Source organism: Spea bombifrons, chromosome 6 (assembly GCF_027358695.1).
Source record: "Spea bombifrons isolate aSpeBom1 chromosome 6, aSpeBom1.2.pri, whole genome shotgun sequence".
In the NCBI taxonomy this organism is placed as follows: Eukaryota; Metazoa; Chordata; class Amphibia; order Anura; family Pelobatidae; genus Spea; species Spea bombifrons.
This window is the reverse complement of record NC_071092.1, coordinates 43,046,591-43,069,242: the sequence shown is the minus strand read 5'-3', so window position 1 is coordinate 43,069,242 and position 22,652 is coordinate 43,046,591. Positions and strand designations below refer to the sequence as shown.

General features: G+C 39.6%; 1 protein-coding gene across 1 annotated transcript in view; it reads left to right on the top strand.

The window, feature by feature from the left end:
- The first annotated feature begins 749 nt into the window (after window positions 1-749).
- Window positions 750-22,652, top strand: part of ERI3 (ERI1 exoribonuclease family member 3) — a 117,907-nt gene continuing 96,004 nt past the window's right edge. Inside the window, 5 exon segments of the mRNA XM_053468655.1 lie at window positions 750-770; window positions 773-908; window positions 7,486-7,772; window positions 19,332-19,448; window positions 22,038-22,097. Of these exon segments, the coding sequence (XP_053324630.1) occupies window positions 750-770; window positions 773-908; window positions 7,486-7,772; window positions 19,332-19,448; window positions 22,038-22,097 (621 nt within the window).

The window sequence follows — 22,652 nt, the reverse complement described above, 5'->3', positions numbered from 1 at the left end:
TTATGACCGGTCTCTGCCGAGTTACCTCATATCATATTTATTTTATGTTTCTTTTACAAAATGATATTACATTTTTTGAACAGCGTTATATTCCCAATGTTCATGTGTAAATATTACCCCTGATGTAGTAAGGAAGGATATAAAAAATTAGATTTTCCAAAAGTTTTGTAAGTTTTTACAAAAAAGCAAACAAAACGCAAAGAGATTTGATATTCCACATAAAAACGCTGTTGATTATGTTGGTTTCTGGTGTCACTCCCTGTAACACTTTATTTTAGTTATTTTACTTTTTTTTAATGAAAAGCTTGGGTTAAAGTGTAATACGGGAGAATAAAAATAAGCGGTGCGGCTTGCATTGTATAGCAGGGCATGCTTTAGTTGCAAATGAGGCAGACAAGCGGTTACGTGAAACCCTAGCAACAGCTGCAAAGGCAAACGAGGATCAGTCTACCAACAAAAAAAAAACAGAATTGTATGAACAAAGCTTTGTATTTTTGAATAGTTTTTTTAATGAGCGCCCAATCTATGAGGTACATTAATTAACACCTTTTTAGTAACCTGGACATCCAAAGCAATTTTTTTAACTATTTACAATGAGGCTCTTAGACCATTGTTTTACGCCTCGGCACCATCAGCGGTTAGAGGAAATAACGGACCATGTGCTGGCATGCAGAAAAGAAAAGCACTCCCAAAAACCACAACTCCCGGCATGCAACGAGGCCGCCGCCATGTTGGATCGACATTCCCACATGAATCCGTGTAGGAAAGTGATATAGAGAAAGGAGGCTTGCTCGTTGTCCCCGCCCGTTTACGCGCTGATTGGCTGAACGGGCCGACAACGGAACTCCTGGTTGGCGGGCGATGTCTGTCCGTCACGACCGTCTCCATAGGCAGGAGGAGAGTGAGAGGTGAGTCGCCTGGTGTTTTGTGTGTATGTGTGAGGAGAGGAGTGGGAGAGACCCTCATGTGTTACTCTTATCTATATGTATGTGTCTCTGTGGGGGTGGGGTCGGTTGGTGGTGCATTGTGGGGTCCAGGGAGAGCAGGGGCCTGGGCTGCAGCTGCCACCAGGGTCTGTCATGAGTGTGTGGGCCTGGCAGGGAGTCTGACTAGGGGCTAGCAGTGCTGGGCCCCCCAAGACAAAGCAGCATGGCTTTGGGCACCTGTTCTCCACAGGCCCTCAGAAGCCAGGGGGGATGGTGCACCTGCACCCCGGCATCCCAGAGAATCCGCTCCTGCATGTTTCCTGTGGGTGTTGGGTTTCTGGCCTTTACCCATTTTGTAGCACTGTCACATGGCATGTGGCCTTCTGCACCTCCAGCTGATGCTTCTGGTTGACCCCCTCATTTACAATCACTTTGTGCCCTGTTGGGCTTTTACTAATAGTTTTGTGTTGCTCAGTGCATCCTCTCCTCTATATGGCTCATATAACACATACACAGAGAAATAGAACTTGATTGCAGATCAGGCCCGTTCGGCCCGTCCAGTCTGCACATTTACCCTGATGTGAAGACTCACGCCTTAGTCAGTCCTTGCTCTCGTCTTAGGCCTAAAGTTAGCCAGAATCTATCACATGTATGTTCAAATTCCCTCACTGTGTAACCTCTCCCGCTTCTTCAGGGGGGCTGTTCCATTTACCTACCGCCCTCTCAGAGTGAAATATTATCTACTTAATCATTCTTCTAGTTACATGTACGTTACACCGTTCTGTACCAGTTGCCTTTATACCACAAAACTGGCCTCCTGTCCCTGCAGTTGATGCTGACGTACAAAAGTTTGGGGTCACTCAGCCTGTTTCATGGAAAATGAGGGAATTTCTGTCTGTAGCATAATTCCGAAAGGGGTTTTCTAACCATCAATTTGCCTTTTAAGCTTAAACTTGGATTAGCGAGCACAACGTCCCTTTTGAACACAGTGATGGGAGTGATAAAGGGCCTTTTTACGCCTCTGAAGATATTTAATTAAAACCCAACATCTACGCTGCTTTTCTGATTAATTTTCTTATGTTAATGGGCAAAATTTGCTTTTCTATCAAAAGCAAGGACTTTTCCAAGCGACCCCAAACTTTTGAATGATAGTGTAGATGGTGTACTCTGTCCCGTGCAACTGAAAGTTGTGTTTCTTCTAAACTGGCGCATGCACGTTTTCTGCGTATTTGCAATGACAATAAACTTTGTTTTGTTCGTTGCTTTGACCATCTTTATCTTTTTTTTTGTATGCATCTGCACCTGTAATTTACCGTATAAGTAGGTTTGATATTTTAACCCTGCAATGCTCAGCCTTGTCTTTGGGGGGCTTCGGCCCTTGCGGAGTTGAAAGACTTCTCCTAGTTAAGAATGACCGAGACGGCCCTTAGCAATGTATTGGACCGGGGTGAAGCAAATCACGTGCCGGTGTCTGTGATCAGGCTGGTGCATTTGGGCATTTAAAAAAAAAAACAAAAAAAAAAACGAATCTCGTTTATTCCATTTGCTCCTAATTGGCCATGTCTGCCGTCATTCCCACAGCCTGTGCTGGTTTATATTTTTATTATGTGTTTTACCAACAGCATTTTCATAGTAGCTTTTATATCCTCCGCTTTAAGAAGCGTGAGACTTCTGGCAGGGTAAGAAAATCTTATGAGCTTGGTAGGCATGGATCTTAAAGTTTTACTTCAATCTCTGTCACTATGCATTATTTCCTGGCTCTTAAAACATGATACTTTGCTAATGTTCCAGCATTATATATATATTACATATTTTCGTAATTGTTTTTTGAGAAAACACATGCAGCAATTTGCTTCCGCTATCTTGACGTGCGTCCTAATATTAATGCTTGATATCATGTGAAGGGAAAACTTCTTGATCTGCGCGATGATTATTTTATTATCCAGAGCAAGAATTTCAAAGTTTGTTGGCAAAGTCCATACTAGGCCACAGCTTGGGGTGAACCCGCTTTATTTATTTTAAAGGATTTTAGTTTCCATCAAGTATGAGAACACGCTGTGAAATATACATTTTCTGCATCTTGGGAAGCGTGGATTCAGGCCACCTTCGTATAAAAGAACAATGCTTTGAGTGCTTTTCAACAAATTTTATTACAAAGGTGTTTTTTTTTTTTTTTTTTTTTTTTAAATGGCAAAAATCACCTTGTGAGTGATTTGCGGTAATTGGCGTCCTGTCCTCTGTGTGTATGTACATTTTGTAAAGACCTGAAATCTGATGCAAAAGGATTATTTTGTATCCTACAACCGTAATGAAAAGTCCTCCATCAGCTTCTTGTCTGGGTCGTTGGTGTATAATAGTTACTCCGCTGTTTCCATTATTATGGGTTCTTTTCCAGGTTAACCAGTGTTTCCTAATGTAAAAATCTTTATAAAAACACGGAAAGCTAGTCCTCAGCATCATTATACAGCACGTGAGAAAATGTATCTTATTTAGGCAATGTGCATCATCAGGAACATATCAAGATTATGTGAGGTGCGGATGGTACGGGGAGATATACCCAGCGCCCCAATAAAGTAGCACTAAACAAGGTAAATAAAGATACCATGCACACTCAAAACGACATTAAATAATTGTAAATGTTTATCCTACCAACGTTTCATCCATACAAGGCCTTCGTCAGTGCAAACTAAATTCTATAGGCAATTACTGGCTCCTTGGGTTTTGGTGCCCAGGTAATAAAGTACGTAAAAGACTGTTCGCACCTGTTACATAATTGCCTATATTTGCGAATTTATTTCTGCCCTCATGAAGGCATTGTATGGCCCAACGTTGGTAGGATAAACATTAACAATTTATTGTAGTTTTGCGTGTGCGTGGTATCTTTATTTTCCCTGTTTGACATACAACACAAGCACATAGACTGGGCACGTTTCAAAGGAAGGTAAATGTCAGGCGATGATTGTATAATGTTGGTCACCCAAACTCTACCTATTGTATGGAAATTTAGTAAAAAATGTGTGTGTCGTTACATTTTGTTGGAACTAAAAGTTTTATGGGCTAAAATATTTCAGCAGTGGGATATGCTACTTATTGTGTAGATTATTTAGTATAATGCATGAAATATATTAAGTCATATGCATGAAATATATATATATATACTGTAGGGTCACTGGCTGAGCGTCTCATCTCTACATATTGTAATAAAGTGCTGTTTAGTGTAGTTGAAGTGGTCAATCCTATTAGTACAGTTTTCTCAATTACTTTAATACGTAGAAGGCGCTATTAGGTAAAAAACATGCTCCCCGATACCTACCCCTGGGGTTGGGTGTTCGCTGTAAAGAAGGCGGTTTATTAGTCCGTTTAACACTGAATTTTATTTCACATTTTCTCTAAACTAGTTATTTTCCGTGCTGCTGTTACACATCACCAAACTTGATCTTGTGTAGTATCCACGGTTCACCATCTGCTGGAATAATTTTTGCTCATTAAAACTTTTTCTTATTTGATCAGCAGTGGGAGTGTGACAGATTAGTAATTCAATAAGAGGAAAACAAGAGTGACTTAACACGTTAACCGCAGATCTGCTGTAATAGATTATTTACATTTCAAATAGCGCATCTGTATATTCAGATTGTGTATTGGCTGGGGCGAAAGTAACTGTTTTTAACAGAAAATAATTTTGATAAAATAATCAATAATGCAAGATATAGAAAATTCTTAAGAGAATTATTTCTGCAAAGTGTTTGGGCATTCAACATCGACTGATTAGGAGGAACAGCACTTTAAGTGTAGCTACTTTCATCTCTAGCTTTCCTCGCTCGTTACTTTTGATCCTAAAGGCGTCCAAAGCACATCAGCATCCAACGGAAAAGAGCAGCTCACGGATAAACGTAATATTTTCAGATCTGTTCCTTAACTTGTTTTGGATTTTTACATGAAAAAAATATCTTTAATTACTCATGTAATAAATCAAGGGGAAAACGAAGCTTGTACATTACTGGTTGTGGGTATTAAACCGGTGATGTGTTGCGCATGAAGTTGTTATAGACATTAACTGATGGGATACATGCTGTATAAAGGGAACAATAGAGCCTTAATCAGCTATTAGTTTAGATTTTATCACTTGTATGACACTCGGAACACGATTGTGAGAATGAAGATTGATTCAATACAGCCAGTAACGCTACACAAAGTAATATATTTATTTAGAATGTAGCTCGCACTTAAGGACTTTTTATTTAAGCTGATCTTGATGCGATATATACGTCCCTAAAACTCCTTTTGACTCCTATTTACAACATACTACCCAAAAGCCAAAAGAATCCCCCCTTGAAAAAAAAATCAGTGTGGTTTTTGAAATATTCTTCCTGAATTGCACATAAGTTTGTTCTGCTTCATGTACGTATCTGTGTATTAATACATTGGTTGTAGTTGGGTCTTAAATTGAAGATACCTTTGTGTGAAATTAAGGAATAAATACATCGGGAAGAGTAGGTCTCTTATATTTTCTTCTACTTGTTGATAATTTATGCAGCGTTAATGGATTAAGACTCTCCAGGTCCCCTAGGCAACAGAAACCTAAACATAGACTCGCTTTCACTTACCTGTTAGGCACCTGGCTAAACGTCTTCATCCAGTGCTTCCATACTTATAGTGCTGGCATCATGTTACGTGACCCTATGGAGTGTCCACCTTACAGCTATAGTAGATGGCTACAGCTACTGTGCATCAGCCCCAGGGTTTCCCATATCTCTGTGCCCCCTAGGCTGATGCCTAATATCCTGACATATAATGTGTCACTGCTATGCAATTTAAAATACTTTGAAATCTCATGAGCGTGGCTGTTTGACAACTCCATGGAACAAAGCAACGTATCTAGATCCATCAGAGCCTACAATAGTAACTGTAAATACTAAACTCCGGAACACGGTCCTTGGTTTGACTGCTTGGTCTGTAGTTCTTTGTGTGTTACCTTTTAATTTTCACCTGAAAGATTAAAGATGCTGTTCCACATAGACATTTTTCCCCCAACTAGATTTTTAGATTATGTATCACTATGGTGTACATTTTAAATAAACATATTCCTCTTTCAAAATAACACTATTGTTTTGCTGTATTTTCTTGAAAACGTTTCAACCGGGCCTCTTAATTCTGTCTCTTTACTGCTCAGCCTGCCCATCTCTGTCTTTACAGAAGGGATGTTACCTTTACGCTCTTCTAGTTTAAAGTGACATCACTCCCATCACACCTCTCACACAATAGACATGACTCCCATCACATCTCTTTCATCACACTCGCAGGCCATCACTATTATTGGTATTAGTGTTAGGATTTGTGGCAGCAGTTGTGGATTTGTGAAGTGGCAGCGGCTGTAGGAAGACTGCTGTGATGTAGTAGATAGAGAGGGCTTTGAGGTTATGACAGGACTCTGTTCTTTTGGTTTTCTCTTTAAAATAAATAAATGTGCTTAAAGGTTTTTTGAAATACTACAGTTGCCTAGAAACAAATCGCTTTCCTTCTCTCTACAAGATGCAGAACTTCTGGGGATGTTTTAAGATGCCCCTTAGGTGGAACAGCACCTTTAAATTGTACTATGTATGTTTGCAAAGTATGCAGCTGAGATCACACTACTTTAATGCTCCTTAGATCACGCCAAGCTCAGAAATACACATTCAAAAAAAGTGCAGGTCTGCAGATTCCCTTACGTATACTTGACAAGTGATAAGAATCTATTTTGTTGTTTTTAAAGGTGACTTCAGTCTTTGCATATGTTAGAAATCACTGTTCTAATTCTTTACCCCGAAGATAAATAAAAGATTTGTTTTATTTTGACTGGGCTAGTTTAGTTAAGAATGTGACATTTTAAATATTGGGCCCAAAGCTTTAATTGGGGCATCTCCATTCTTTAAGCAGACATTGTCCTGACGTGCGGCTGTTTCTTATTTCTTATGCCTAATGAGCATTCCTCTCGCCGATGCATCAGCATCAGTGACAAGTACAATTTGCGTGGAGAGGGAAGAAATATTGTATGTTCTTCTGTTTATTCGATGTCATGCAGGCGTTCAAAGGTGTAGTCCCAGCTGGCTAAAGTCTATAACTTCCCTGACCTCATGATGATGGGCTGAAGTTTATGAGATCAAAAGTCCAAAAACGTCAGGATGCCCTACCTTGTGTTTGTCCCTTGTCTTTTTGAAACCATCAGAGGAAGAAAGGCTCGGACTACTGAAAGCTGAAATAAAGCCTACAGAATCAAATCCCGCTCAATTCTGCAGAATGAGAGCAGGGATTGAGTCAGTTCTGTGTTGTCTTCTGTTGTAGCCACAGATCATTTATTTGTGCTGCGTGTGCCTTTATTTACAAAAATAAAGACTAAAAAAGTATGGGAAAAAAGAAGCACATTGTTGCAAAGTACTTGCTACGTTCTCTTCAAAAGAAGAAAGTATGCTATGAGTTTTCTGTGCGATATGCTGCACACTTAATAGAGTGTTGAAGTTGCGAGGTTTGTTTGAGGAACCTTAACAAAAAGTGTCTTATTTTGCTCTGCTCTTTCTTTCTTTAGGTTTCAACCTAAATGCAACAGAGGATTCAATGCAGTTACTGTTGCACATCCGGCCAGCAATACTTCACAAGCAGATACTCAAAAGATCTCTGGGTACTCCCTGCCCTGACGCTTTCAGTACCCTTGGCTCTGAGAAAGCATCTAACCCAATGCTCAACAGAAAACTGGGCAGCCAAGGGTTTGGGGCGTCAGTTGCGGCAATGACCTCCTTCCCTCCCCAGAGATACCACTACTTCCTCGTGCTGGATTTCGAGGCTACGTGTGACAAACCACAGATCCATCCCCAGGTAAAATTGTGGAAGTCTTTTTGTGTCTGCAAATAGGATTGTCTCCCTTTGTGTGTAGCCCATATTATAAAAAAATGTCAGCTTTTTAAATTTTATATGAAAGGGAAAGTCCCCTAAAAAATACACGTCACGTTAAATGAATTGTATACAGAGATGTCATAAAGCACTGACCAAAACTGAGTTCCATTTAATATTGTTCTTCTGTTGTCTGCACACATTGGGGTCACCATTGTTGATAGCTGTGTGATACTTGGATGACATTCCCTACACAACCGCCACAATGGCCTGATGGTCTACTGCGGAGATACTTTTTATCTACGGAATGCCTTCATATACTTTCATTAGCCGGGCTGTCTTTGTGTAATTAAGACTGAGGCATTCTGTTCTTTACATCAAGGCAATTTGATCTTGATACTATGATCTAGTAGATACACGTAGATGAGCTGATACATGTCACCAAGATGGGTTTCTGTATAAACAACCTACAGTCTAGTATTCTGTAATATGGGATCATATCAGTATTTTTCAGGGTGCATGTGAGGCTACCACATATTCCATTTTCTATCATACCATTAGTGTTACAATCTTTCTTCTTATAACTGATTACGTTTGCAAGGGCATGTTCATCACTAGCGACCTTAAGAGTCCGTTTCACATGTCTGACATGTTTACAAAAATACTAAACAGTTAATTTTAGGTCAAACATGAAACGGAGTTTGTTGTATGGCTGATTTTCCATGTTCGTTACTGTTTGGGTCTGCACCATTGAACCACTTTGGGGAGATTGCAAGGAGAATAACCATTTTACAGCTCAAATTTGCCCCTTCCTCTGTTCATCAAGAAGCCCTAAGTATGAAGCATCAGCTTTCATCTGTCAATGTGTAAATCAGCAATTAAAACACAAACAGGCAAATGCCAGCTATGACCTGCAGCACTGTGAGGCTGACAAACAAGGCCGGACAAATCGGCGGATAATTTATTAGCTTTGCCCCTAAAATCTAATTATTTGGCAATTCAAATCTTTCAGTCAGCCTGTGCCGTGCAGTAAATTTAACCCACCATAAATTATTTAGAGGACTGCCTGTGGTGTAAATCACGAAAGATAAAAGGGGACATTGAGAGAAATCAGTATTTGTTTAGTGCATCAACTTTTAACTAAAGAGATTTCTTTATCTAATTAACTTTGCATTCTGTCCCATGTTTATGAAACAAATCTGTAGCCGAATTATGTCTTAGCCTTATCCAAATTTCTGATTTCTTTTTCTCTCTCTCTTTCTTTTCCACCCTCTCTCATTCTTTCCCCCTCTTGTCCCTCCCTCTCTATTCTTCTCTAATGTTCTCACTTTCTTTGCTTTTCCCTGTCTTCTGTTCTCTCTCTTGCTTTTTTTTTCTTTATTTCCCTTTCCAATCCTCATTTTTTGTTTATTCTATTGTTTCTCCCTTTCTTCACCCCCCTCTGTTTTGTGCATTTGTTTTCTTTTTGGCATCCAGGTAACTAGATAAATTGAACTGTGCAAAGAATTAAGAAACATTACTTGTTTATCCCTAAGTATTTTCAGATTGGTATTGACACATTGCATTATTAAAGCAATCTATATGTGTTTAATAGAAAGCCGCCACATCTGCAGCCCGGTAAGGGCAGCTATATTTACTGGCAATCTATGCATTTCCGTGATTATCCCTTCTTCTATTTCTTGACTCATCCGCCATTGTTTTTAGATTGCAAGCTTTTGATGTCCACTTAGCATTTTTTTCTGAATCATATACCCCATTTATTATGTGTATTATAAGTGGTGCTATAATAATGTAATATATTTACTAGAGGAAGATGGTTGGATAAGTTTCGGCTTTAAGTAATGCGCTCACGATGTTAACGTGCACATCGTGCCAGTCCCAGCATCTCCCTTTTCTACCGCCGTCACTTTTAAATTGTTACCAAGAACTGGGTGATTATCGGACTTGTGAATACCAAAGGACTAGTTGAAAGAAGCAATAAACACTGGTTAACTGTACGGTCTTTAACCCAACCTACAACATGTATTTTTGGGCAATTAATAAAAACCCTTGTAATGGAACAGAGCTCTGCCGGTTTACGCGGTAACCTGTCTGCCGTAAATAACATTGGATCAGAACACTTATTGCTCCAAAGGTCTCCGCTCTTAGGGAGCACATAAGGGACAGACATTAAATCATTAGAGAAGGTGCCAGTTGACGGCTTTATGACCAACTCAAGCTTGTAACCCACAGCTCTACAGTTAGCAGGCTAAGCAATGTTTGTATATTCAGGGCTCTGGAGGCTTTTAAAAGATATTTGGGTAATAATTTGCTTTGTACCTGTGTGTTTCGCAGTGATAATTACTAGTTAACAGTACCTGCTCCGGAAACATCCACGTGGAGATCTCAACAAGGGTTCCCAAGCAATGGGTTCTAAGTATACATAATATAAGAGTAAACAATTCAATTTACTTCAAATATATATTAAGGGCCAGCCCTAGAAAATTTATAGTTGCAATAAAGTGAAGTTTATGAATTTTTTGTAACTTAGGGGAGAGGTCAACCCACATCTTCTATTTATTTATTGGTTTGTATAGCACCAGCATATCCCACAGCGCTGTACAACAGGTAAACAGGACATAACAAGTAGTGTATCAAATAATAAATCTCCTCACCTTTTTTTTTTTTTTTTTTTTTTTTGTAAGTCAAATTGTTATGTTACTACTTGTTACGTCCTGTCTACAGCGCTACAGAATCTGATGGCGCTATATAAAACAATAAATAATAATATTGCCTTTTGGGGCTTTATTCCTTCTATTAGAACCCATATGTGGCTTGCATGCTTCTGCTATGGATAAGGTGGTGGCGTTTTCTATACCACTTTCTATCTCCAGGAGGACTGTACCGGAACTACGAGAAGCAGACTGCCTTATTTTATACCGGAAATACTATCATGTTGCTTTATAAACCTATTATAGCTTTTATTGTTGAAATGGCAAAATATCCTCCTATGAGAGATTTTCCCCCCTTCTTTGAGATTTGATATGTCCAATACAATCTTCCACTACTTAATAATGAACCTCCCTTTCTGGACCAATGTTTCTTGAAACAAATACCACAATTTTTTTTTAAGATTTGACAGCGATGTAGGTCACACTTTAGACGATACAGATTCTTGGAGCTGCATAGATGAAAATTATAATATTAATAATGTTTTACTTAAAAATGTGAGTTCCAATGGTTAAAAAAAACACAGCGCACTGTAGACTGCTATGCCATACCCAGGATTTAGAACAGTCCTTTCTAAAAGGTTACAGAATAGAATTCCTAGTAATTTCTATGAAATATCTTTTTTTTTTCTTTTTTTTTTTTTTTGCGAGAAGAGTCATTGTCTATTTAAATTTGATATTTAGGTTTCTGCAGGAATGTCAACTTGTAATTTCATAATGCTGCATAGGCTTTAGAAAATTGAATTTTATAAATAGACAGGAGATGAATTGTACCTTCAAAAGGTCCCAACACTTGTCTTTATTAGCGGGACAAACAGAAGATCCTTCATTCCTCTCCCAGCATTGCTTCCGTCCTAATGAAAGTTTAAATGAAAAGTCCAAGCATGTCACAGGTTAAATCTCATTGAGTTGTGATATAACGTCATTAGGGAAGCGTCTCTATCTGTTGTGTTAGTCACAGGGAAAGACAAGGGGGGTTGTGAATAGACATTTAGACAGCACGGGTACCCCACATCGCAGTGCGTTCCTCCGTGAAGACAATACATGCTGACTTAATTCCCAGAGACATTAGAAACGCATTCTGATCTATGTAAGATTTTTCCTAAGAACAGTCGAGGTATAGGTAAGACAAACCAGTTAACCATTTAAACGGCATAGCGTACAGATTTGTATCATTGAATAAAACAAAAAGTATCGTCGGCTTGCATATTTAGATCCCCCCCCCGTTCTTTGCAATGTTAATGCAATAAGGGAAGTCAGTCATGCATGGGATAGGCATAAGGCTAACCTAAAGATAAGACAAAAGCGGGGACCAAATTATAGAATGTAAGCTCTCAAGAACGTCTCTTTTCTTCTTCTGTGCCAATATGCCGTAGCGTGTGTTAATGCAATTGGCGATCTTGTATAATGTCAGCTTTAATGTTATCGTTCACCAGCCCCTGTTATAGCGCTACGAAATCTATAAATAAAAGTGTAACGTAATAAGGTCTGAGGTTTTTACAGCTAAGAAAAAACGGGCAGCCTAGATGGGACAAATGGTTCTAGGCTGCCGTCAAATTTTATGTTTCTCTATTACTTTCATAAGCTAATCTTATTTGGTTGAGACCTGTCTCTCATAGGGGTTATTGTAAAAAGAATAGTTACTATTGGATTGTATAAAATAAAATAAAATATGGTACAATTATTTTCAATATGATTAAAGACGGTGACAAGCCGGGCAGTTTTACTGTGGTGTGTTTGGTGGTTAAACTCGGTTATATTGGCATATTTCACACTAGTAAATGTAAATTTATACTGGGGAAAAACAGTCATAGATTAATGTGATCATCAAAACCCAGCTGATTATGCTGAGTGATATTTATTTTAGTTTATTTTAGTAGTTTAGTCTTGCAAATCCTATACGGAAGGCATCAGACCGGGTGTAGAATCATCTCTATGTAAAACCCACCGCCCCACCCTATTGTGAAGTCACAACAACTGAGATTATGCCCATTAAAAACATGTCAGCCCCACCATGACATCACAATACTGGCCCTGATTTCTTACATCATAATATTGGTTCTAGACTTTTGGAAACGGACCAAGAACTAATCTTACAAATATTAAATATTTTTTTTAATTTATTTTTTAAAAAATTTTTCTTCCTTCTCGTCCATTTGATCTCAGACAACAAATTTTGTTTCCAGCTCTTTCGGTTCGGATGAAATTCGAAAAGGGTATTCTACATTCCGAAATGACATTTTGTCGCTCGCCCTCTTTCACTCTCTCTCACATGCTTTCTCCGAATGCCTCACTCTAGAGAGAGCGTGAAAGAGAGTGGGTGAGAGTCTGAGAGAGCGTGAGTAAGAGTGAAAGAGCCAATGACATTCGAATTAAAATTCGGAGCACTTTGCTTTGTTTTTATTTGTTGCGTTGGCGGTCCCTCCTCGTTTCCAGAGATTCGTACGAATTGACAAAATGGGCAATTTTCGTAAATTTGTTTAAAAAAAATTATTTAACATCATAAAATGTAACCTGCTCCCTTAAAAAAAAAACAAAAAAACAATCTATGTCCCTGTGATTTTGGTCAAAATGCACATACGCTGTCCGTGGTACTGAAGGCTACCGAGGAGTATAACGATGTCTTAGACTCGGTAAAAGTCCTGTTCATCATTTCTTAACTTGCTTCCAAATAGACTTTACAGGGACACGGCAGTCACACTCTCACAAACCCCCCAACCTCCGAACAGAGACACTTACCTAACGGTCTTCACGTGGATTCTCAGAGACCTGCACCTCGCCTCCCAGCAGAGACGAGACATAATTCATATCCACTCTTTACACAGGGATAATTGGAGAAGAAAAATGCCATCAATCTCCAAGACAATAAATCAAACAAAATCATATTAGTCCATTAAAAGACAGTTCTATAACATTTAAACCAAAACCCAACTGTTCATTTTCATTATGTTTCTCCATTTCTCAACCTTTCCACTTTGATTTTACAAAACTAAATAAAAGGAGGAACGTTTGACCCTTTTCTACTGCTAGAGATTTTGCCAGTTCCGTCCTGTGGCCAGTGTCAGGACCGTAATATATATATATATATATATATATATATATATATATATATAATGTATGTATGTGTGTGTACCAGCCACTGTTTAGTAATTGCGTTTAATCCTTGCGAATATTAGCATAAATAATTATTTAAATGAACTCTCCACTGCCTGATCCAGACCTCTGTGTGTTAATATTTATGAAAAATTCTGCTGAAAAACATTGTGTGGTTTTTCTGTAAAATAATGATTAAAAAGAAATGTGTATGTGTATATAAATATATATACACGCTGCCGTTCAAAAGTTTGGGTCACTTAGAAGTGTCCTTAATTTTGATGCATTAAAATAACGTGAAATTGATCAGAAATCCTGTTTAATTCTGTAAATGACTATTGTAGTTGGAAACTGACTGATTTTTAATGGAATGTCTTTATAGGCGTACAGAGGCCCTTTATCACTCCCATCACTGCTTTATCACTCCCATCACTCCTTGTGTTCTAATGACACTTATTTGCTGATTCAAGTTTATGTTTAAAAGGCTAATTGATTGAAAACGCTTTTGTAATTGATGTTACAACTTAGGGCTGCAACTAACGATTATTTTAATAATCGATTAATCGGCCGATTATTTTTTCGATTAATCGATTAATCGGATAAAAAAAACAATATGCAAATTTTTCGTTTATTTAAAAGAATTTTGCAATGTGCCCCCACCCCTTTGCACTGTGCCCCCACCCTCACTCTGCCCTGCATCCCCACCCCCACTCTGCCCTGCACCCAGTCTCACAGCCTGCCCTGCACCCAGTCTCACAGCCTGCCCTGCATCCCCACTCTGCCCTGCACCCAGTCTCACACCCTGCCCTGCACCCAGTCTCACACCCTGCCCTGCCCTGCACCCAGTCTCACAGCCTGCCCTGCACCCAGTCTCACAGCCTGCCCTGCACCCAGTCTCACAGCCTGCCCTGCATCCCCACTCTGCTCTGCACCCAGTCTCACACCCTGCCCTGCCCCCCCACCCCCACTCTACTCTGCACCCAGTCTCACACCCTGCCCTGCATCCCAACCCCCACTCTGCTCTGCACCCAGTCTGCCACCCTGCCCTCCCACCCCCACTCTGACCTGCATCCAGTCTCCTGGCCCCACTCTGCCCTGCACTCACATCCTGCCCTGCATCCCCTGCCCCCCCACCCCCTGTGCCGCGGACCCCCCACCCCCTGTGCCGCGGACCCCCCACCCCCTGTGCCGCGGACCCCCCACTGTGCAGCGCACCCCCCCCACTGTGCAGCGCACCCCCCCACTCACTGTGCAGCGCACCCCCCCACTCACTCTGCCGCGCACCCACACACACACTCTGCCGCGCGCACACACGCACGCACACACGCACACACGCACACACACACACACACACACACACACACACACTCTGCCGCGCACCCAGTCTCGCACATAAACATTCGCACAGACAATAGACAAAGAGTACTTACCTCCGCTACGAACTTGTTCCACTTCCAACTTGATAGTAGACGCGCGTCACCTCCGTCGTCACGTAGCTTGAAGAAGGCGGAGACTGCAGAGCGTGGAGCAGAAGCGGGGAACGCTGGCGGAGGTAAGTAAAAGGAGCCTAGTGCTCCAACGACGAATCGATCACTCGATTAATCGATAACGGAAATCGTTATCGATGATTTCCGTTATCGATTATTATCGATTTTATCGATTCGTTGTTTCAGCTCTATTACAACTAGAAATTCCTTTGTTTTCTATGAAAACGGCTAAGTGACCCCAAACGTTTTAACGGTAGAGAATACTCCAGCCCTCACATGCACTTTACCTTATAACAATTATTTGTCCGTTCTTTAATTCAAATGCATAGAGAGATTCACCATGAATCATTTGGCCTGCTTACCCACCATCCAGTGACAAAAGTTGTATTTAGGTTACCTGATCTGGTACGGCTGCTCTTGTAAAGTAACGTGTGTGTTTTTTTAGACTGTTCTGAAGAAACTTACTATAAACCAAATTCTGCTATTGGTTTATTGGAAGAGCCGATGCATTGCATGAGTATCTACCAAACCAGCAGCAAAGACATCCAGAGCATATCCATTGTAGTTAGTCCCCCCCAAAAACCGCAAAGACCGGTTTGCTTGTGATATGGGTTGCCCCTTGCCCATAAAACTTCATATAAGTTGTATGATAAGTTATAATTTCCCAGACATTCTTGCTTTATGAGCAAATTACATGGTTTCTTGCAAAAAAGACAATATTGCTGAATCTTTAAAGAATGTCAGAGGTGTTAGAACTTCTTTGTCCTTCTTGTACAATTGCCGGATAAGATGTTAAAGTACATGTATATCTTGCTTTATATATGAAGGTAGTGTTACCGCATAAGCAGGTTAAGCAGCTGCTTAATGCCCCCACTCGTCTAAGTATCTCTGTCATAGAACACGGGGGTAGATAAGACAGAGCTTCCTAATATATGTATAATGTAGGTCATTTGTTCAAGCCTCATAACACAGTCCTTCTGTCTATGAGCGGGCGCCGTTGTGCTTGGGTACGCTTTTCCTCTGTTAATTAGGATTTCCAACTTAACTTGTCTCCTGACCACATCTGATATCGGCCTCCCCAAGACCTCGCCCTCAGTATAGTTTATGGTTTTCGGTTTCCCCTTTGGTACCCGACCTTGGTGTCCACAATAGACCGAGATTGCCCAGCCTGACCATGACCGCTAATCGATTCCCTTTGTTGCGAGTCAACCTCTGTTCGGAACCCAACATGTTGAGAACGTGCACCCATAACGTGTATGCGCATGCGCATGCACAGGAACATAAGAAGTATGGAGTATGTAATAGGACAGTATTTCCCATTAAAATCCTTCTTGAACCATGGAGGCACTAGATCTTGAAAGGATGGCCAAAATATGTCTTTTACAATATTTTGGTCTACTTTATCGATTTTCGTGCATTTGTGTGTTCTGGTAAAGATATACAAAACCTCAAAAAAATCTTCCATTTCAGATAAATTAACATTTTAAGTGCCCTTTTAAAACCTATAGTCACCACGTTAACTGTTTTTAGCAGGGCTGTTGGGTTTGGAAAGGTTAATTCTCCTAATTGCATGCCTAGTTTTAAAAATGTACGGATTTGCTAATAAAAATGTCAGCAATGTAAAAGTTTGCTTTTGGCTGCTTTGATTAAATTGCACAAACTGTTTTTGAATATTAAAAAGCAGCAGTTTTTTTCCCCCCTTGTTTTTAATGGAGCGGCTCATGACATCAGTCACCGGTTTCATTTGCATAACCCCAGACCCTCCGCTGTTCTAAAAAAATATAAAGCGGGACCTCATTGCTATGCGTCTTTATTAGGAAGAAACTGACCAATTCATCTTCTTAGGGCACAAAACAAATTGTCAGTCTTTCTTTAGAATGTGCAATTGGTAGGGACACAAGGGACGCGGCAAAATAAAAATGGGATTAACAACCAAAAGTAATGATTATGCTTTTATCTCTTTTGGCGTCTTGCTGTGTGTTTTATCTCTTTGGTATTTGTTGCATATATTTTTATGTTTGTTAACAATCTACTGGTTACATATATATAATTTTTATGTATTTTTGCATTAACTGAATCAAAAGTAAAACGAGAAGCATAACTTGGAAGGGCTGTGTGTATAATTTTAATTATAGTGTGATGCATCTTAAGGGTTAGCGAAAAAGAATACGCTTAAAACTGACAAAATATTAGTTTTAAGACATGGCTGCTTGCAATATAACATTGTAGGATGTCGTAAAGAAAAGCACTTATTTTACGGCAATTTCTTTTGCGTACCTGTGTGCTTCTCAGCAATGCCACCCCCTGAAGGTCTTCCCTCCTTTCCTTTAGGCCTGAGGAGGGAAGCCGGGGAGGATTAGCATCCCTGGTCCCTGTCACCACTCCACATAACACACACTCTCTCTTCCACTCCAACTCACACGCAAACACACTCGCTTACCTTGCTTACCCAGCATAGTCGCACAGTCGTTCCAGAGTCCCCGCGTGCACAGATACCATGATGTGTTTCCCCTTTAATGTTTGTCTAGGGTTTGGCTGATCCGGAACTTCTTTGACTTTTTTTAAGGTGTTTAAAGAAATTTAGTTATTGGATTTATTGAAACCAATAACTTACTATGTTGTTTTTGGTCATTTGGAATAAAAGACTCAATCAGTTTTAGGGGCCCCTTTTTTTCCCGCAGAAAAGATGGATTCCCCCCTCCCCCAAATATAGAAACAGGACGGGTTAGCTGTAAAGTAAGACATTATCCCTCCTTAGAATCAAATTGTTACATTGGACTAAACCATTGGCCTTCTCAATTAGTCATTTTCATCTGATAGAACTTAGCGATATTTTGTTTTTAAATTTCTCGACATGTTGTTCGCTCCCCGGCTCTTGCAGGGGGGCTCCGAGCTGACAGCCAGCTTCTGTGTCCCGGCTTATCAGGGTAGAAGACGTAAGTAGATCATTCACACGAAGATCTCGGCTCCTCGAGTGATAAAAATATATGTTCTTGCAGCCTAATATGCTTCCCACAGGAGCGCAGTCCATTGGAACGCCAGAGCTGACCCTTTTTATATAGTTATTGCATTTATAGAGTATGAGTGCAAAACGTTACATTTTACAATCCCCCTGATTATTGGCAGTTTTTTTTCTCTTCATATTCATCTCATCGGACCAGGAATTCCTTTATATAATCACTTTCTCGTGAGTTTAAATTACCTGTGGGAATCTGCAATGGATTAGTATATTAAATTGGTGTTGTAATAGTTATGATAGCATTGTAATGAATATAGGAAGAGGTTTTTTGGGGGTTATTTTATACCAATATGAAAATGTCTACTTGCGATGTTTTCTGGTCTTTTATAGGCCCCTTGCCATGTTAACACAATGAGTTTTGTGTGTGTATATATATATATATTTTATTTATAATGTAATTCAGTAAATACGTTTAAAAGTGATCTTGATACAACCATTGGAATGTTCCTGTTCATTGGGTCATACCGTGACTTGCCGTGGGAGCAAAATATTTAAAAAATGTAACCCGAATCACTTTTTATACATATAAAATATATGTGGGTTTGTGTGAGAGCTTAATTTAGTCAATCTCTTCTGTGGAAACTGGTTTTGGCAGCCTTTGAAGTAATGGGGAACGTACAGGATAGATTGGTAATTATGCCCATAGCTGGAAACAGTCCTGAGTTTGCTGGGGCAATCTCAAGAAGCATGCTTATGGCCCAGCTGCTGGCTGACCTGGGCTATGGCTGTGGGCCAATGTCCAATGCCCAAATCTGACACTTTCATATAAAGAGGTAAAGATGCAGTCTCCTCTGACCATGTAACACAGATGGAGAGTGGCATCGTGTGGCCGCTGGCATGTTATGAATGGACGCCATGCACCCTCAGGTGTCCCGGGAAAGGGCATATGGGGTTTATGAGTATAAGGTCTGGGTGCTGGAGTGGTGAGCAGAAGATGAAAGGCCGAGTCTTTGGCGCTGAAATAGTTAAAAGCACTTCTTGGAATCGGGATATTTATGCGTTTTTACGCAGTTTTGTAGAATAGAGATGTAAACGAGCGTCGGCTAGATTTATTTTATTACTGCTTGTATCATTTATATTCAGGGCAAAGTGCTTGTTTATTAAATTGTATTAGATGAAATAAATTCCTTTTAAAACTAAAGCCATTTCCCCGTCTCACCCATCAGACAGCATTGTTTTCACAAAGAAAATGTTCTCTAAGTTAAGAAATGTTTTCTCTCTGTTTTCCGTTTCCCAGGAAATAATCGAATTCCCCATTCTGAAGTTAAATGGCAGAACAATGGAGATAGAATCCACCTTTCATACGTACGTGCAGCCGGTGGTGCACCCCCAGCTTACCCCATTCTGCACCGAGGTAAGGAAAAGAGGTTATCGTTAAACAATTTTTGCCCCCACGATTGCTCGGTGTCTGAGCCTTGTTAATGTGTACTAAAGTCAGAAAGTTGGAACGACAAACACCCTGCTTAGTGATATACCTATATTTTAATGTGACTTTGTGACCTATTTAACCATTTATGTACCTGCATAAGACATTTATAAGAAAAATAATTCTTATTAGGAATAATAATAATACACAATCTTGTAAACCAATTCTCTGCTGTTTCTATACACATTATTGGGGCTTTTAGGGCTGTAGAACCCTGCGATTCCCTCATACCCAGCAAACATTCTGAACTTCTGGTAAGAGAGACATCCGAGGAAGAAAGAGGCTCAGAGGGATTTGGGAACATATTGTTTTATAAAAAAATGTGGCATATATTTTAATCAAATGATTAAAAATACTTTACCTAAATGTTAGAAATCTTGCAAATGAAGAATTTACACATTCCAGGTGAAATAATAAAAAATCTAATAGGATCCTTTGGCTGTAAAGTAGTTGATCTGTTCCCCCGGATTGTGCGATTATGGGGTCGCGGCGCAGGGTTTAAAGAGTCGAATCCCCCTCCTTATCCTCCCGCCATTCCTCTGTTTTGTTGTAAATTGCAGTAAAGGGCTTTGTTGCAGCACCTGCCCTCGTAAGGTTGAGATTTATTGCTTTCTTTGTCCAGGAAGAAAGACTTGGCCATCTTATCAGATAGCTCACCAGAGGCGAGTGCTTATGTAATCGGCAAACTGCTTTGCTGCGGCATTATGATTTATTTACAGATAAATCCTTAAAACTTGCCGTTGCGGTCGCACCAGGTGTATGGCGCCAAAAGGCCGTGCGTTTTCACGCCCTGCACTATTACAGTGATCTGTCGCTACTCCGGCATCTCCTCTCCTAAATAACCGATTGCAAGCTCTTTGCAGACCATGGATCATAAAATGGAAACAAATGGAAGTTTCTTTTTGTTTCGTAGGTATATCGTTTAGGGACACTGTTCCGTCTTGTTTCTCCTACTGATTTGTTTCCACATACACAGTAGATTTGATAGTATAGCGTAACTTTCATCACATTTCTGTCAGGCGCGGTGGCGGCGCTTTTCCCAGACGGTTCTAACCGCGGGCTGCTGACTTTTTTTTGCATTGCTGGCATTAAGAGGGTTAAAGCCAATTACCGTTTATTTCTGTGCTATTTCACAGTCAATGAAATAGGAGTTTGAAGCAGCATTTAACTTTCACTAGCAGAAATTATCCTTCCACCTCCTGTGACATGCTTCAATTTTCTTTATGTGCACAAATTTACATACAAGCCAACCCCTTCAAATTGCCAGCCATTAGAGGAAATCAGGCAACGTAACCCAAAAATAAAGCTTTTACTAACTAGATTTGTGGTCCTTCTTTTTATCGTGGAGCCCCCCCTCCCAAGCAGCATTACTGTTTTAAGCAGACCTCTCCGCTCATCTATTCCTTTTGCGTAGGAATAACTCCATATCTGACGCTACACTCACCAATGTATAGAATACAATGGATTTGTGAAATAAATAATAGTCAGAAAAAACAGAAATATTCCCTTTTTTTTTTTTTTTTAGTTTTTTTTCTTTCATTATTATTTATTATTGTTTTTTTTTTATATAGCTTCATCAAATTCCGTAGCGCTGTACTGTGGGTGGACAGGACAATTTGACTTACTGACAACTCACTGACAAATAACTGGTAGCCTCTGTTTAAAAATAAAAAAAGAATAATTGTGAATTGTGAACCAGTGGGAAGCCTCGTGTCATGAGTAAAAATCCTGAAATTTCCGATGAGTTCTAAATAGGCGCTTTTGCTTCCTTTTGAATTCTACATCATAATGGCTTAATGAACTGCAAAAGAAAATCCTAGAGCATCCTCTCTCTTTAATTAACATTTCTCACTGAAAGGTATTTATTACCATTCCTCGTTAGTCATTAGTAGAAAATAAGTTTGCCCTGAAGTCTTAGTTCTTGTATTCATTACAATTAATTAAACTTGTATTGTGAGTTAATAAACATACCCCTGGGTGGGGTGAGCAGACTGAATTATATATATATATATATATATATATATTTATATTTATATTTCTTTTGGATCTGTATAAAAATTTACTGATACGTGACTTAAAAAAAGTACAGCAGTAAATTACTCTTTTTGTAATGGTCTTTATGATAGAGGATACTACGCTTTCATAGATTAGCTGCTTATTTAGTAAACTTTTCCTCTCCCCTGAAATTTGAAGTACAGTAAATGACCCCTGTATAGTAGAACATTTGTCTGGATTCAAAAGGCATATTAAAGATAAAATTCCAGGGAAACTAAGCAATCCTGTTCAGGGAAACTTAATGGCTTAATAAAGACATATAAATGCTGAGATTCTGGATGCTTCTAGATTTGAGAGCCCACGAAGATCCAGCACCTTTTTGTTCTACGAGGCTAAAAACAGATGGTTGGGTGTCAAATACTAATGAGTCCAAAAAGATGGAGAATTCTGTTACCAGGGATAGTTTGACACACTTCAAACTATTTTGGCTATTATAGTTACACACCGTCCCTTCTTTTTCAGCTGACGGGAATTATCCAGGAGATGGTAGATGGGCAGCCGACTCTCAGCCAAGTATTGGAGGTGAGTATTGCTCGAGACATTCCACCTCCGGTCTCCAAATACACCAGGGTTTTTACAGGGTAGTTTCAAGAACATGAGGGATATAATCTATATTGTAGTATATATCCTTAATTAACACAATTTCACTGTTAATCACAATTGGTCTAAGACGGAATGTATAGACATAATATTACATTTCTATAGACATAATATTACATTTCAAGGTATACATTGCTTGTTTGATAATTTAAAATCATGGAAATAATAAATTTAAAATGATGGAAATAATATATAATTTAGTTAAAGGTGAGCTAGAGGATAACCTTGATTAAAGTTCCAATGAACAAGGTGGGTAAAGAGGGGGAAAAAAAGCCTAAAATGATCTCCGCAAAGTAAATTACGAGTGTTTCCTACTGGTCAACGTGCGATAAACATCAAAGTAAGTTATCATAACATCCTCTCTGTTTATGCCTCTAGGTCTTCCAAGAGTACTGTGACCTTCTAGCATTCGTCCCCCTAGTGCACCCATCTCCCTGGTAAACAAGCACCAAATCTTGTTAATAACAGTAAGAGTAT